This window comes from Prosopis cineraria, unplaced genomic scaffold (genome assembly GCF_029017545.1).
Source record: "Prosopis cineraria cultivar Desert tree isolate PC_DT_omini unplaced genomic scaffold, ASM2901754v1 PC15, whole genome shotgun sequence".
Taxonomy (NCBI): Eukaryota; Viridiplantae; Streptophyta; class Magnoliopsida; order Fabales; family Fabaceae; genus Prosopis; species Prosopis cineraria.
In genome coordinates this window covers 6,137,831-6,154,724 of record NW_026555346.1, presented here as the reverse complement: position 1 = coordinate 6,154,724, position 16,894 = coordinate 6,137,831, and the positions used below count along the sequence as shown (strand labels likewise).

The following is a 16,894-nucleotide window of genomic DNA, read 5'->3' as shown; positions in this document are numbered from 1 at the left end:
ACTTTACCCATAACTCTATCATAATAAAATAGTACCTCTCAAAAATTTTAAACAAGCTAATTTACTGCAATTAAGAAGGGGCAAGAATGAAACAAAAAACTTTTACTACCACATCTTCTTAATATATTTCCACTGGTTCTGAATACAAGAAAAAGTAACAAACTCATACAATTTAAAAAAATTAATAAAATGTAATGATTATATTTAACAATAAAAAATTAAATTAAATCATCTCCATAATTAATAAAACAAATTTATCTAATAAAAATGAATATCAACTTTATGATAAACAATTTAAGAAAAATGTCAAACATGCTTTCTAAAATCTCTCACTTAGAAATAAAAAGAAAAAAAATTCTATTATACTTGAAAACGAAATAATAATAAAGATCTCACCATAGCCTTTTTATTATTACCAAATAAAAAAAGAAGAAAGAAACACGAGGTAAAAGCCACACATAAGTTCAAGTTAAGTTACATTGCTAGGCACCATCTGATCATAAACCAATAGACTATATGATGGTTAATTTCCGGATTGTATGCATAGCCCAACTCGTACTGAAACATTGCTCTGAAAGGACTAACTCGGAACATCAACTTCAGCCAAACATGCAAGTGACATATGAAAGGTTTTGTATATATTTATTAGATAGCGTTTGAGGACGACGGTCCTGCTTTTCAAAAATACGGTTCATGAACTTGGAAAAGGCAAGGTTGTCCATCTTTCTTTTCCAATTGAAAGGGAAAAAGAAAAAAACTAACAATACAAATTCAAACAAGATCCCACTCCAATCGAAGCAGTTTTAAGTAAAATTTGATGCTCTCAAGGAATGGTTCTTTGGTAAAGAGGCAAAGCTCCCAATTCCTCGCGCTCTGCTCTCTCCTTCTTCACCTGCAAAACGTGGATAGCAAAGTATTTAGCTGCAGTTACCACACTACTATTTTTAAAGATTAATACTTCTTGTTCATGCAACTCAGCAAAATACTGATATCAAGTAGCTCATATAGGAAAATTCTCGAGACAATTTCACAAAAAAATGGTTACACTCAAGCGCCAGCTCAACACAAATGGATTTTCTTTTGTTGATCATCATCCTTAAAATAATTACATAAACCTGTGTAAGGAGGTTTCCACGGTTACTAGGGCAAAATTATTCTGCAAGTTTTTTCTCCTATAGAAAAGGTCATTTTTTTAGGGTAATACATTGTTTTGGACTTTCGGCTCATTATCTACACATCACATGCCCACATGATTATGTAGTAAGGAATACATTCATTCTAACCTTAAATTATGCCAAGTCAACAATGAATATGGAAAAAGAAAGTACTAGATATGGCAGAATATTGTCAAGTCAAGTGATGAAGAACTTGACAACAAGAAAGACAAGTACATCGGAGCAACAGAGATCAGACAAAACCCCTCCATGGCATGAGGAAAAAAATTGATAATTAGCACGCTCAAGTTATATCCTCTCGTAAGCACAGAAACATAGGACTATAACACAATGCAAAGGATGGGTATAATCATGACACGTAAAATCAGCCACGACCACTGTCACCACATATTTAGTTATTTAATTTGAAAGTACTTACAAGGGCCAGCATATCTTGAAGGTAGCTTCTGAATGGTGTCTGCATCGCCTGTCATAAGGAGAGACATTAGCATTTACATCTTAAATGCAGTTTATAAAATTAAACTTAGGTTTCGAATGATAGTGGGGATGTCGCTCATGAAAGTGTCCATTTTCATATATGCAAGCAAAATGCATAATCCAAAGGTTTGATCAGATATGTCATTCTGACTCCATTAGACCATTGGTTCAAAGTATCAACATTTCTATCATATATATTCAGAATTTCCATGTTCAATTGTTAATGAAGCTAACATCCGCTCCTACCTTGCTATCTAATCCAAGGCCAGTTACCAATTTTCCATCAAGTACAATTTTCAGAAATCAACACATTTTTTTCCTGTCAAAAAGGCTTCTTTCCGTAATATTTCCACAAAGAGCTTTACTAACCTAGAAAAGAGAACCAAGCATTGACAAAGAGTTTTACAAAAGGATGGAGTGGTTAATGGTTCAAAACAAAATTCCTGATATCCAGGTGTGCACAACTCCGTTTATGCGCAGAACAATCAAGGAAATAATAGCCAGAAGGCATAAAGTAGGAAGAACAAAGAAGAGGCGATGAACCTGAAGATTCTCGGGGAGGTACTCGTGCTTCATGGAAAGGTCCATAGCGCGCTTAAGACGCTGATTGCGTGCGTCAACAATCTCCCTAGGCAGCCGATTCAGGGCCTCCTTCACATCAAGATCGTAATACGGATCGTAGAGATCATCATATCGGAGCCCTAATTCCCAAAATTAACATTAAAAAAGAGAAGGTATTCCGAAAAACAGTGACATAGATAATGGTTAAAAAAAAAAAAGTGGGATTAGGGATTAGAAAAGAGAGAGATAGGGAGGAGGAGGAGGAGGAGGAGAAACCGTATTTGCGAAGGCGTTTGGACATGGATTTCATGTGCTGAGCAGCCAACCAGTTCTTCCTTGGATCCAGAAATGACTGCAAGAACGACGCCATTGATCCCTCTCGCTGATTCACTCCGCGAGTGCCCTTTCGTCTAGCTCGGGCTGTCGCTGATTTATTTGATATCTCGCGATGAACTTAGGAGGAGCAAGGGCTTTCTTGTCTCCTCATAATGACTCTTCCTCGGCTACACGACGACGTTTTACCTGCTCTTTTTCCCCCTTTTTTAAAAAGAAATTAAACATTATCTTTTTTATTTTATTTTATTTGTTTTTCCACTAACTTATTTTCCAAGATTTATAATATATTTTGTTTGACTTTCCAAACATAATGTTGGTTAGTTAAAATTGGTAATTCAAATTTAAATAGATCAGGCGTATTTTGATCAAGCTGAAAATATTATATCTTTTTTAAAAAAATTTTATAAAATTAAGCATTGTTCTAACTATTCCGGAGCAAATTTGAGTTAACTTATTAACCTTAATTTAAATTACTTACTCTATTGTTAATATATTAAAAGGTACATAATTTTTTTTTAAAAAAATGTCAACTCAATTAAATTAAATAATACTTATATGTTATTAGTTATAAAATATTTTTAATATGTTTTACTGAAATTAAAAAAAATATTAAAACTTGTTGATTATTTTTAAACATTCAACGAATTATTAACTTTGTTTCTATTAAATATATATATTTTAATAATATTTTTTTTTGACATTCAGTTAATGATAAAAGGATTTGTTATAAAAATTTAATGATATAATTTATAAATATAATTAAAAAAACTTCTCTCTAATAGAACTGGAGATAGTATATCTTTCTTTAGCCCAAAAAAATTTAGATCTTTTTTTTAATTCCTAACATAACCTAACAAGTCAAAAATGTATATAATCACGCTTTATTATTATTTTTTGGTCTGAAATAATCGCGCATTATTAGACATTTCAAGCAAAACCATCTCAGTATCGATATTGTTTGAAATAGTAAATTAATAATCAAAAGCGGGCTTCTATCATACAAATTATACGTGTTTTTTCATGGTGACACAGGTTCTTAAACTATATAGCAAGAGTTGTTATGCGCTCGTGCTTATGTTATAAAACTTGTTGCAATCACGGTTGCGCCAATTATAGATTTTTTTTTTGGTGAATTGATTACATATTCAATCATAACAAATTCAATTTCAATTAAAAAGAATAATTATCACTTTAATTGATTATCATACTTAACACTGAATATATTAATTTAGTGTTGCCAATTATACGTAGTAGTAAACAATTTAAGCCAAGAGAAAACATAAATTAAAGGAGGACTTCACTTTCTTCAATGAGAAAGTACTAATGTATTACATGTACATGCATGGAATAATCTTGTCACCATAAATATCACGTTTTAATTGAAGGTTTTTTTTTTTTGCCAACCATTTTTTTTTTAGAAGATTGAGATAAAAGCCAATACTCTTAATCTTTGTTTGCAAATATATTTTAAATCCGCTACTTTCTGCTAGTGTTTTTTTCCCCTGGTATAAAAATAAGCGAATATTTGACCATATCAATATTTTGTCGATTTAATGCCATCAAAAAAGTTTTTATTCTTTCCCATTTGAGAGAAAAATGATGTTACAATGCAAGCTCACCAATCAATGGTTGGCATTCAATCCAAATATGTATTAAAAGAGCAATCTGAGTGTGTGAGGGCTTTCTTTCCTCAATGAAAAGGCTGTAGATGCGAGTGTACGTAGATTTACATGATTTATATATAAACAATCCAAGTTCGTTTGTCTATTTTTGAAAAAAAAAATTGTTTTATTCATTAGTCGTACATGACAGAAGTCATTCAATTAATGTCATGACCACGCAATAAATTGTAATCCTATCTATCATCCTAAGGGATATATCAAGAATAGTAAAAGATGAATGTTTTCATTTCCTCTCTTTCTTGTAAAAAACTCTCTTCCTCCAAGCCCACCAAACCCTTGTGATAAATTTCTCAAAGGAGGGGAACAACGAAAAAACTCAAGATACCAGCAATGAATTCTAAGGTATTTTCCTGCTGCAAATTCAGAGTCTGTTTCAGAGTTCAAACGATTCCTTCCCTTCCTCCCACCGAATCCTTCCAGACTCCAGAGAAGATGATCTTCAACCTTAATCTGACTATACAAAGAATCATGAGCACAAACTCTCCTGAGGATTGCTCTTAATATGGGAACCCAATCCAGATATCTTAACCAACAGCCAAATCCATATCATGTGTCGAGATGGCGTCTTCTGGATCAGCCTGTCTACTTTATATACATCCATGAATGCCATACTTTACCACAGATATATTTAAAGCTAGCTGTGAGGAGGTGTTCTGTAGGTTCTAGTTGTTTTACCCATTAGTATTTGTCTTCACTGTTGAAACTCATTCTATGCTTCATCTCTCCCCTGTGGGTTGTCATCTCATCCAGTAACTCTGCATCAAAGAAATCGTCAGATTTCTCATCCGCTTCCGGCACTTCAGTGGGATCTTTAGGGGCACCAGCAACTTCCTCGTACTCAGAAGAATCTAGTTCCTGGAGATCGCCATTGCTGAATACCTTGGGAAGCACGTGCTCTCTTATCACTATGAGAAGGAAGAACGGTAGTGGAAACAAGACCCCCCCAATAGGTATCCATGTCACTCCGAAACAGAACAGAAAATACAGACACTGCATCAGTGTAAAGAGAGCTATGGTTTTGAACGGCACTGACTCAACGAACGACGCATGATCGCCTTCCAAAATTCTGCCAAAACACAACCAGAAACATCAGAACTATCATTTGAAGTGACCAAATACGCAGGGTGCAGACATTATATATGCAAGGGGGCTTACTTGTGACGCCTTCCTGGGGTGATAAAGAGAAGCAATATTCTTTCCCAGAACTGATTGCCTGGTAGACTGTCAATGGCCATATAAGCGAAATAACCCCAGAGAACTGAGGTAGGTATCATTCTGATAACCGGCATGGCAAAAACGGATGCTCCCACCAGGAGGGACTGCAACAAGTTGCTTAACCTTTGCTCGTTCACTCGGACTGGCAAATAAGCATCAATTTGTTTCTCAGGATCAAATTTTTGTTTCACACCGTCTTTCTCATAAGGTTTCATCACAGCCTCTTTCAGAGTCTCCAACTCTTGTTTCTGTTAATTCCACATTCAAAATATGGCACAAAATTAATGGATTCAGATGCTCTTCAAATGCCTTCATTTGTGCATAAAGCCACCAAATACCAAGAAAACCATGCTTACCGTTGGGGCTGTATCCATTTCTATGAACACATCGTGCATCTTTCCATATATTTCAGAGTTGCTCCTCTGTTCCTGAATACATTCCTTGGCTTTTTTAACCACTCTCTTGCGCATCAACTGAGAATTAATCAAGTTATATGAGTAAGAATCTGTTCAATTTTATGTTAAAGAACCTATCCAGCACTGATTAAACCATTAATGCAAAGTAAATATGATATTAATTACCTGCCTCTTAAGAACTGCTAAACTCTTGGTATGCATGGGGGATTGTGGAAGGACTCCATTGGATGGAGGAAGCCCAAGAAGACCGCAAATCAAAGTCTAAAAAGGAATAAAGATATTATAAATATGAAATCATCAAGAGAAATCAGAAAGATCTATTCTCTATGAAGGAACTTGTTAAAGTTTGGAGGCAAAAAAATAATTAACGAACCATAATTCCAAGCAGAAACATATCGTGGTGGTAGGCATCTGGATTTTGAAGGTTGAATTCCTTTTGTTGAGCCATCTGGGAAGCTACATTGTGATCGAAGAAGTATAAACCTGCCACCATCACGGCAGGGATAATTGCCGCAAAGATGTAAAGCACTGGCACCTTACCCATGTCCTGCAGTTCGTAGTTTCAACATCAGATAGATTTTGTGGCTCAAGCAAATCGTCACTTGCACTTCACAATTTTGAGCAGTGCATCCATTTCTCATTGAATTGAAGCAAAGTAACAGTGGTATAACATCAATACCTTGACTACGGTCCAGTGGTACAGTGACGCGGCTTCCCAAGGAAGAGGACAAACCAGCCTTCTGGGAACACCGTGTGGAATTTTGGCCGGTGTCATATAAGATAGCGCAGACCAAATCAAGACCACCGCTGGAACCCCATAATCTGCAACGAAGGCTCGCATCCACCCTGTGAATGCCACGGAGAATACGAAAGTGGCTGTGAGATAAATTACGCCTAACATGAGTCCATAAAAAAGCTTTTATTTGTATGATTTCATTTACCTGTTCCGTAACGCCATGATCTTGCAGTTCTGCTTTTGTGGGCAGTGAGAAGTACCCCGAAGGAGAAAATAATAGCAAGTAAGCCATTTGCATACAGCCATTGAAATTGAAATTCCTCCAACATTGGATTCTCATTCTTAGGTATTTGGAACTCGGCTACCAGTCCCTGCGATTCAAAGTCAATCTCAAATGTCAGGTTGATCGCTCAAGTTAAATGTAATCTGATTGTGGGGAATTTGTGGTTTCCTTAACTGTAGTTTCCTATTCTATTTTATTTTATTTTATTTTATTTTGCTTGATTTTAACCCTTTCAAAGTAATTACTCTCTTTCTTAAAAAATATAAAATACTTTTTAAAAAATTAAATATTAAAAAATATATGATATTTTTAATCTTTTAAGTTATAATAATTTTTTTAAATATCGTTATTAATGATGATTTTATATTTATTGTAAGATATTTAATAAGAGTAAATATTAAAAAATAAGATTAGTTTAAAATTAAGTAACTACTTTATCGAGAGTGAGATTCGATTAAAAATGACCTATATTTTTGAATGGAGGGAGTATTATAATTGATTTTGTATAATAATTCAAATTTATTAGATTCATTAGGATTTCGTGTTATATACAATCCCCAATAAATATGATAGAATAACCAGAATAAAATGAGAAACTACAATCAATGATCAACCGTAATTAGATTACATTGCATTAATAATTTGCAGTCAACTTCGCTGGAAGGAGAAAGCAATACCTTTATAGCCTCTTGAATGAAAAGAACAGTAATCAACATGCCAAATAGTTCCCCTGCAATTCTCGTAAATTTGTTGATGATCGTGCACGTATTAAAAACTGCAAGCAGAATCAACATGATTCCTGTCCAAACACAAACCCTGTACGTTGATGAACAAGCATGTTAGACAAAGATCCACTATGATGTGGAAATAAACAAGAGTTGATTAAGCCCCCCCCCAAAAAAAAAAAAGAACTTACCAAGCAGCCCAAGGCAGAAACAGAGCAGCACCCAGTTCTGGCCTTTGTTTGCAGATCTCGTACAGATAAGTGTACATTATAGCAGTGGGTTCAGCAACCCCCAAAATCAGCAGAGGCTGGCCACCAAATATCGAGTGAATAATTCCACAAAGAGCAGTAGATGATAATGTTTCCACCGTACTCAATGCTCCATCTGATTAAACATGCATGTTTTTAAAGCCTTTCAAACGACTACTATAATTGCAGCAAAAGCGACAAAATAGCTTTTAACTTTATACATATACATATATATATATATGGCAACGAAAAATACAAATTAAAGCCGTATGGGAAGAAACGTTTACCAGTATCTCTACTGAGCTGCTCTCCAAAGGCGATAACAGGTAGAGCAGAAGCGAAAAAGATGTAAAAAGTTGGACCCAATATCCTGGCATAGCATAGTTAAAGTAAGAACCATTCATACATTAATTACCAGTTTGCATGTAATTAAGCCTAGAGTATAAAGGAGAATTACTTGAAGCCAGAACAGGTTCCTGTAATCCAGTCTTGTTTGTAACATGTAGCTCTTCCTTTAAAATCTTTAACTATTCCCTGACCCGGTTTCATGTTTCCCATTGCTGACGAAGGAAAAATTTACGCAAGGGTTACATATGAAAAGGAGTGATTCACATGCAAGTTTCAGAAAAGAGGATTCATCAGCGTCATCAGCAGGTACAGCCATAAAAAAGCAGGAAAAGGGTACCCCTTATACATATATAAATAATTTAGAATCCATTTCGTCTTTACCGTTTTTATTCTTCGACAAAGCTTTTCAAAAATATTACCGAGCAGAACGTGTAAAGCTGGATTAAAGCATGCAACATACATATAAGCGTAAAAAATCGGTTTGACTGCGTGTCCGGTAAGAAACGATTGGGGAATGAAATAATAGAATGCGGCTCCACGAAATTTCCCAGTCGTCATTCATCATTGGCGCAAAAGAAAAATGAAAAAAGAAAAACTCCATAAATGAGTTTATAAAGAAACAGACATTAGTTGAAAACAAAAGAAAACAAAGCGGCATGATCAGGTTGATGCAACAGAGAAGAATGAATGAGGACGCACGTAGTATTGAGGGGGAGGAGGGGGCCCACGGGGACCCTCACGGCAAATTGAGGAAGGCGATATTAGTGCGAGGGGAGGGCTGAGGCAAAGATGAACGGCGGAGGACCCTAATTTCTGGTATTTCCTTTCTCTCTCTAAAGCTGGAGGCCAGAAAGAGAGAGAGAAGGAGGTGAGAGAGGCCGGAGGAGAGGGTGGCAATTGACGTGCAAAAATTAGAAGGTTCAGCCATGCAAGGCGGTTTTTGTGGGGCCCAACCTTGAACCTCCATGCTTCTGTGTCCAAGGGTCTCGCTCGATTTGCCACGTCCCTGTACTTGATTTTTTTTTTTCCTTTTCCCCCCCTTTTATTCTTGGTTTGACCAGTGGTTTTGAGGACAGACTTTTTCCTTAAATCCTATGAATTCACTGATATAATTGCTATAATTCCTAATTAGGATCTTTTAAATTTAATACACAATCTTTGACTATAAGATGACAAATTTAATTACAATATTTTTTGATAAATTTAATTTAATTACAACTTCTAGTTTTGGAAAAAGAGAAAGAAAAACTTGATATTCTTTTCTTTCATTTTTTTATAACATCTTTTATAAAAAGAAAGTGAAACATTTATGATGTTTTTTTTTTCAAAAATGCCCTTCATAATTGCATGATATTAATGGTTGAGAGAGAAAATTACATTGTTGTATCCCAAAGAGAGAGAGAGAGAGAGAGAGAGAGAGAATTATAGTGATATTAATCAAAGGGTAATTTTTTTAAGTCAATTGACAATCAAACCATAAAATATACAACACTATAAGGTAAAAGTAGTAAATCATGCTTTTTAAAAAAGAAAGAAAGAAAAGAAGCTAAGTTAAGAGTTTGTGAGGTTGGCTATGGAGAACTAGCTTCCTAATAAATTGGGCGCGCCATCGCTATTGGAGTGCAGGCATGCATGTTATGTTCACGTAAGAGAAACAAGTCAAGAATGACGCATAAAAATGGAGCAATATGCCGAAACTTGGACCTGCATGACACTTTATGCTGACGAGTCCCACGTTAGGTGAGGAACTAAGGTTTTTGGATTTAGCAAGAGCTACAGCGAGAAATGGCAACAGTTTGTTAACAATGTCTCACTTTACATCACATTCTTGCAGATCAGAATTTCAATCACGTTAACCATGAATGCCATTCTAATCTTGTACTATCCAATACAAGGAGAAAGAAAAATCATGGCAAAAGATGTATTGTGCTGAAAAAATCATGGCAAAAGATGTATTGCGCTGAAGCAACCTCAACTGCGTATATAACAAATGGATATATATTTCATTTTGACATTTGTACTGTACAATTAACATATTCAAGATATCACAGGTAACCTATTTATATACAAAAATCAAGGGATCGGTAAATTAATCTATGAATGCGTCTATCAATTTCCCTATCTCTCAACGGCCATGCAGGATGGCAGTCATGAACACATAAAAAGGAGGGCTTCGCGGGTACGACCAAGCAAGCTCAAAGCTGTGGCAGCAATGTGGTGTCCAGTCAGTCCTGCCTGATCAAGCTGCTCGTTTGGTGATGCATGCTCTATGTAACTGTCCGGTAAGACAATAGGTCGCCACTGGCAGAGTCGATTTGGAAAATAAAATAAGATATCAGACGGTTGGCAGTTAAAATAAAATCGATGTAAATATATATTGTAGAATTTATAAGAAATCCCACTATCCCCAGCTTTGCTAAAATCACTCATGAGAGGCTTGTGTTATAAACTCTGTAAGTAGGTTTTGAAAGTAAGATATTTATGTAATTTTAACCAAATTCGAAAGAAGTTTATATTAACATCGAAGATAGAGAGGAAGTCTTCACAATTTCAACAAATTAGGAGAGATCTATGTAATTTATTATAAAATTTACCATAGCTTTCTGGACCACACATGAACACATATAATTCTTGTCTTCAATAGATGGACTTCCCTAAACAAGAAAAAACTGACAGAGAACGGCCTCACCACATTGGACGGAGCAATTACCTTAATTTTTCCATCAAGCTGTCCATCAAGAGCGAAAAATTGGGCAACATGAGAACCAAATCCTCCAATAGATCCTTCCTCAACAGTAATCAGGAAGGAATGGTTCTCACAAAGCCGCCTGAGAAGACTGATGTCCAGTGGCTTGCAGAACCTTGCATCAGCAACTGTGACCTCGATCCCTAGCTTTGAAAGAAGTGTGTGGGCTTTTAGGCAGTTCTCAACCATTGATCCGTATCCCAGTAAAGCAACGTCTTTTCCTTCAACAATAATTCTTCCTTTTCCAATCTGTGTATTAATATAAAAGACCTCAACAATTAAAAGAACAAACGTCATGTTATCTTATATTATGAGAAATCTAGGGGAAGTGGAAATCTCAAGTTAAGTTTGTTATGGACAAACTATCAATTAGTTTACCCCTTTCTAATTTATATAGGCTTTACTCAACCTGCAACGTATCCTGAAAATAGGGTGCCAATAAATTACCTCAATGGGTACTCCATTGCATGCAGCGCAGTTGCTCCTAATTATAGCACCTCTTGGATACCGGAAGCAAATTGGCCGATCATTGACATGACTAGCAGTAGCCACCATGTGCACAAGCTCAACCTCATCAGATGGTGCCATGACTATCATATTTGGCAAACATGACATGAACGCTATATCAAATGCTCCGCATTGGAGGGGACCATCAGAACCTACCAATCCTGCACTTGTAATGACAAAACGCACTGGAATTTTCTGTTGATCAACATCATGGATCACCTGCATACGCACAAAATAAAATGTTAAAAATGAAAAATCCTATTCACAATATCAAATCACTCATTGATCGTAACTTCAACATAAGTAGGTGCACTCCCATGGGGGCATGCCCAGAGAGAGAGAGAGAGAGACTTATGCATACAATAATAGAAGTAATACTAATAGTCCATTTCTTTCTGCTTCACATTAAGATCGTTGCTGATTTCAACTACAACTACACTTCTCTTACCAACCCTGATTGTCTGTGAAGAACAGATGGTTGTTACCATGATAATTTATATAGAAATACGGGTGAGAAATTACTTGGTCATAAGCTCTCTGAAGGAAGGAAGAAGGTATTATGCAAAAAGGCTTCAATCCACCACATGCCAAACCAGATGCAAATGTAACTGCATGTTGCTCAGCCATACCCACATCGAAAAACTTATCTAACATTTTTTCTCGAAACAGTTGATGTGATGGTTCCATCGTAGGTCCTGCATGAACTACCACAATATCTTTATCTTTCTCTGCTTCCATGACCAAAGTTTCTGCCAAGCAATCACTATATGTCCGAGGTTGACCAGCTTGATGAAATGAATCAAAGCTGCTAGAACCTGAAAAATTAAAATAGGTAACTCGTGAGAATTGTAAGACCTAATTGGCCATTATTGATAGTTGGCAAATATGTTATAAGCGAGGTCATAAAGAAACTGAGCTGTCATCCTCTGACGTGCAAAAGGTTCTGAAGACATGCCTTTGCACTCACATGAAAAAAAAAAATAGAAGAGGATGGCCAACTCCAGGCAATGCATGTTTTAGCTCAAAGTCAAAAACAGCTTGGAAAAAAAACATTTTTTAGCATATATGGAGTATTATATGCTTCATACGTCAGTCACTCAGTCATAAGAAGCCACAAGATTTTTACATCATTTAAGTCCATCAATCAATGAAGAAAGTTAAGACAAAAAGAAAAACAACAAAAACAATATGAAAGATGAAGCAATTCAGAATGTGCATGTGCATTTTGTGTTTCCAACCCAAGCAAAGGTGATTTCATTTTCTGAAATGCTTGGTAACTAAAGCAGAGACATACAACTAAATGTAACAAAATATTAAAATAAGAGACAGAATAGAAAAAAGCAGTACCGTCCTGCTGCTTTTCTGCTACTGTACTCAGATTATATTCCACTCCTTGGTTTTCACCAGTTATTACATGAATCAGGACAGGGCCCATTGAATCAAGAGATGCTACTTCTTCTAGAACACAAATTAGCTCCTCAATGTTGTGTCCATCCACAGGGCCAATGTAATACAACCCAAGCTCCTCAAAAAGAGTGGATCCTAGAGGACCCATCATACCACGTGCAAATTCATCAACTTTAGCTGCTAGTTCATGCATACCTCCACCAATTCGTTTTGTAACGCCCTGACAAAAACAAAAACAATCACTTCAATGTAATGTGAGTACAAAGAATAGGAGAAAAAGCTTTAATTGTGTTGTCTACAATGAAATCTTGCAAGGGCCCATAAAGCTCAGTGCCCACAACAAAATATATAAAATTCATCTTTTGAATTGAACATATCAGATTAAACAGATCAAAGTAAATCTCAACAGAACGAATATTATTATTATTGAAAACCAAAAAAATGAAAATGGAATTTCTAAGGAAGGATAATAAATAATAAGTGCATGTCTATTTTGTAATGAAATCACAAGCTTGCCCGGAACCACTCTAGCATGTAACAATGAGAAGAATAAGAACATAAAAGGGGGGAAAGAGGATTAAAATTGGACATGCAAATCTTCCCTAGAGTACAGAGAGAAAGAAATATCTTTCAACCAGGTTGTCAGAGGATGCCACATGATTGATCAAAACCAGAACCTTTCAATGGGGGGTGTGCGTGCGTAGAGAGAGATACAGGGCATACCACCATTCATATCAAGATATTCTAATTAGTATTTCATTACCGAGAAAAATGCATTTTGTACTAGTAGTTACCACATTTGAAGCATGAAAACATGATTTTTGAAGATCAGTACGTCAAATATAAGCGCCATAACTTCAGCATATGGATCCACATATAAGGAAAACAACTTATTCAACATTGGTTTACAATATAGGAGCAGAAGAATACTTTAGCAACTTCTCTAAACCTTCGGAAAGATTTACTGGACTGGATCCTGCTTAGAGTACCAGATAATGCATTGATTGATGCCTTTGGGCCCTCCTCAACTTTTGGATGTAAAGAGTAACGGCAGTCATTCAGAATCACAACCATATTTGAGTCCAAATATCCTGCATTGCTCATTGCTTCATAAACTTGACCAGCCATAGTTGTCCAATTGCTGATAATTGCAACTACACGTTCTCGCCTCCCCTTCATATCCCGTGCAACTGCCATACCTGAAATTAAACAAATAGATGACTTCAAGATTCATTTGAGACATTATATATCGGAATTTGATAATTGATGACACAAAGTTGCCTCTTTCAATGCAGAAAAAATTATCTCATGCCAATCCAGATGAATTTTCTCATGATAGTGTATAACAGCAAGGAAACAAATAGACCTCAAAATTTTGCCAAGTATGATTGACAGAATTGGATTCACTAATTACCAAGTCCAGCAGAAATGCTGTTGCATCCATGACCTGCACCGAATGCATCATATTCACTCTCAGATCGAGACGTAAATCCAGAAAGGCCATTCTTTTGTCTCACTGTCTTCATGAGGGATCTCCTTCCTGTAAGAATCTTATGTGCATATGTCTGGCAACAACATATTGATTAGATTACATGATCCAAGTAAGGTCATTCAACAGTTCGTTAGAAAATGAAATCGAAGAAAGAGGTATCTTTCATAAGATTATAACAAAATGAACTAATTGACAGGCATAGTATATCAGCCTTTAAACTTCACTCTCCTTTATTCCCCAAAAGGAGAGAAGGAATTTAAAAAAAAAAGGAAAAAGAAAAGAAAAACGGGAACAAGCATTTATGGTAAAATCTTACTTGATCTCCAACATCCCACAAGATCTTGTCCACTGGAGCATGAAAAACATGGTGTATTGCAACGGTCAGTTCCACCACTGCCAAACTTGCTCCAAATGAAATGTGTGCATTTAACATCATCATAGACAATTCCAAACGGATTTCACCTGCCAGTTGCTTGAGTTCCTATAAATTATGGTGTAGGAAATAAGATCTTGTGAGCTTGCCAGTAAAAATGATGTAACACTATCACCAAGAGGAAAAAGATAAAAACGCTTTTGAGCTTATAACTAACCTTAAGAGATAAGTTCTTCAAACAAAGAGGACTATCAATTGCATCAAGCATGGGTGTCGGCACTTTCTCCCAGCTGAAATCATCAATATTAGGACGTGCACATATACGGTCTACAAAACCCTGCATCAAGATCATGTAAGATACAGCTCACTCTTCAAATAATTAACAAAACATAAGTTTTTACTCTAAAATAGTTGTTAAGGAGAAAATGCACAATTAAGATTTTAAGCTTGTCATACTTCTTATATGTCTCTCATTTGAATGTTACAGTCACCTTAGAACCCCATATCACATACCATGCTGTATTTCAATCCATAGATTCTAACAAGTATACCTCAGATTTGTCAATAAATATTTTCTTTGTATTTATTCCTCAAGATGATATTGAAGAAGACAGCGTTTGCAATTTTGTAACTGGCAAAACAACCAAAGGGTACTGACTGATCTTCATAAATTCACACAAGACTTGTCCAATAAATATAATAAAATCCTTCATACAGTGATAGAATAGTTGATTGATAGGCTTTGTAATTACAATCAACCCAAGAGTAAGAGGAACGTCTAAGAAAATTTTCAATCTTTGAGGTCTCTGAATAATTAAATCCTGGAAATAAAACTTATATGGCTACATAAATTTTCCTCTTGGCCTGTCATCTAACACCGTGTGTATATAATAGTATGTTTGTGCAATGCCAAGCAAGATTCATCACTGCCTTATATTTTGAGATACTCAAGCTAGTTAATTGACAGCCTGACACCATAGTAATTTATCCACGTTATCTTACTACCATTCTCCCACCTAGTGGGATAAAGCTTCTTGTTGTTGTATCTTACTGCCATTAAAGCTTTTACAATCCAGCAAAAACCATATTAAACTAACCAGATTTCAAACTTTCAATTTGTTAGCTTTTGGATGGAAAGGGGCGTAAAAAAATGCCAAACTTCACGTGATTAATCACAACATATGCCAATTCTTGAATTTGTTTATTTATAATTAAAAACTTTTGTTCCGTCGAACCCTTTCGAAGTCTGATCAGTTCTATAAACACAAGGAAAATACTGAGAAATTAGGTAATTTGAGTAAAGTTCAACAAAATCAGGCAACAGAAAAATGAAAATGAATAGGATTGCACATAGTGAAATTTATTGTTCCAATGCCTTTGCAACTTAAGCATGTGACTTAGATGAAATTCATAGTTGCGTCTTCCTTTAGAACGATGATAGCATTACAACATGAAGTAACAAACTGTAAATGCTTATCTGCAAACTGTTTTGTTTGGGGGAAGTGATTGAAACCTAAGAACCCTCCAAAGGAAGGGGACAATTAAAATACCTTTGACGCTGTGGAGGACACAGAGCTTGGGCACAAACTAATTCTTGAAACGTCAACATTAAGAGGAAACTCGGAGCTTGAGCTATCCAGTTTCTGGATGGAGTGAACGGCAAGTCCAAATGGGTATCTAGCAGATGCAGTACCCATCACGAAAATTGATCGAAAACTTCAAAATTTATTGAAAATAACTGGCAGTGGTAAGCATGATTCCCGAGCTGCAGCTCTCGAGCATTAACAAAAATGAAAAATTGACAAAAACCGAACGCGAATCCTGGGTGAAGTTCACAAAACGACAGAAGAAACATCGAAGGGTATCGTAGAAAGACAACAGACGAATCAGCCCAGTTAACGAGGGCCGGAGTCTATCGTCGCATTTACAACAGAATTACTGGCTCAAAATATATATATATATATATATATATAAAATAAACTAAAATCTCCCTTTACAATTTTATTTATAAATTATTTTTATTATTATCAATATTAATATAATAAAAATATTAAAAATAAAAAAATAAAAAGTTAAATATATCTTTTAAATAAAAATTAAAAAGTAAATAAATTATATAATATTATTTTTTTCTCTTTTACATTTTAAAAATATTTAAAAATTTTAA

At 35.5% G+C, this 16,894-nt stretch overlaps 3 protein-coding genes across 4 annotated transcripts; all 3 read right to left on the bottom strand.

Annotated features, from left to right (window-relative positions):
- Window positions 1-616: 616 nt before the first annotated feature.
- LOC129294655 (cytochrome b-c1 complex subunit 7-2, mitochondrial) lies at window positions 617-2,668 on the bottom strand. Its single transcript, XM_054933104.1, has 4 exons — window positions 2,490-2,668; window positions 2,196-2,353; window positions 1,594-1,641; window positions 617-892 (listed from the first exon to the last, which is right to left on the bottom strand). The coding sequence occupies exons 1-4, from the start codon at window positions 2,581-2,583 to the stop codon at window positions 824-826; spliced, it is 369 nt and encodes a 122-aa protein (XP_054789079.1). The 5' UTR covers window positions 2,584-2,668; the 3' UTR covers window positions 617-823.
- A 1,767-nt stretch (window positions 2,669-4,435) lies between these two features.
- Window positions 4,436-9,091, bottom strand: LOC129294654 (probable boron transporter 7). 2 transcript variants are annotated; one of them, XM_054933102.1, is made up of 12 exons: window positions 8,902-9,091; window positions 8,312-8,414; window positions 8,142-8,224; window positions 7,798-7,990; window positions 7,559-7,697; window positions 6,804-6,969; window positions 6,542-6,708; window positions 6,236-6,409; window positions 6,028-6,123; window positions 5,803-5,919; window positions 5,387-5,694; window positions 4,436-5,297 (listed from the first exon to the last, which is right to left on the bottom strand). In XM_054933102.1, the coding sequence occupies exons 2-12, from the start codon at window positions 8,410-8,412 to the stop codon at window positions 4,910-4,912; spliced, it is 1,932 nt and encodes a 643-aa protein (XP_054789077.1). In that variant the 5' UTR covers window positions 8,413-8,414; window positions 8,902-9,091; the 3' UTR covers window positions 4,436-4,909. The 2 variants fall into 2 exon arrangements, with proteins under 2 accessions (XP_054789077.1, XP_054789078.1); XM_054933103.1 differs by lacking the exon at window positions 8,902-9,091 and adding an exon at window positions 8,663-8,681.
- Window positions 9,092-10,155: 1,064 nt separating this feature from the next.
- On the bottom strand, window positions 10,156-16,644 carry LOC129294246 (probable 1-deoxy-D-xylulose-5-phosphate synthase, chloroplastic). The gene is made up of 10 exons (XM_054932460.1): window positions 16,278-16,644; window positions 14,945-15,064; window positions 14,671-14,835; window positions 14,277-14,427; window positions 13,793-14,061; window positions 12,803-13,082; window positions 11,978-12,270; window positions 11,396-11,674; window positions 10,913-11,197; window positions 10,156-10,503 (listed from the first exon to the last, which is right to left on the bottom strand). Exons 1-10 carry the CDS (start codon window positions 16,422-16,424, stop codon window positions 10,351-10,353), a joined length of 2,142 nt encoding a protein of 713 aa, XP_054788435.1. The 5' UTR covers window positions 16,425-16,644; the 3' UTR covers window positions 10,156-10,350.
- Between the last annotated feature and the right edge of the window lie 250 nt (window positions 16,645-16,894).

Excerpts from the sequence above, each read along its gene's own strand:
- LOC129294654 (XM_054933102.1), bottom strand. The coding sequence starts at position 8,412 with ATGGGAAACATGAAACCGGGTCAGGGAATAGTTAAAGATTTTAAAGGA. Across the intron at positions 7,991-8,141 it reads GCAGCTCAGTAGAGATACTG|ATGGAGCATTGAGTACGGTG; the intron begins GTAAACGTTTCT and ends ATGTTTAATCAG. Across the intron at positions 5,695-5,802 it reads AAATGGATACAGCCCCAACG|AAACAAGAGTTGGAGACTCT; the intron begins GTAAGCATGGTT and ends TGGAATTAACAG.
- LOC129294655 (XM_054933104.1), bottom strand. The coding sequence starts at position 2,583 with ATGGCGTCGTTCTTGCAGTCATTTCTGGATCCAAGGAAGAACTGGTTG. Across the intron at positions 2,354-2,489 it reads CAAACGCCTTCGCAAATACG|GGCTCCGATATGATGATCTC; the intron begins GTTTCTCCTCCT and ends TTTGGGAATTAG. Across the intron at positions 1,642-2,195 it reads ACCTCCCCGAGAATCTTCAG|GCGATGCAGACACCATTCAG; the intron begins GTTCATCGCCTC and ends TCCTTATGACAG.
- LOC129294246 (XM_054932460.1), bottom strand. The coding sequence starts at position 16,424 with ATGGGTACTGCATCTGCTAGATACCCATTTGGACTTGCCGTTCACTCC. Across the intron at positions 13,083-13,792 it reads GGTTTAGAGAAGTTGCTAAA|GGCGTTACAAAACGAATTGG; the intron begins GTATTCTTCTGC and ends TGTTTTTGTCAG. Across the intron at positions 12,271-12,802 it reads AGCAGAAAAGCAGCAGGACG|GTTCTAGCAGCTTTGATTCA; the intron begins GTACTGCTTTTT and ends TTAATTTTTCAG.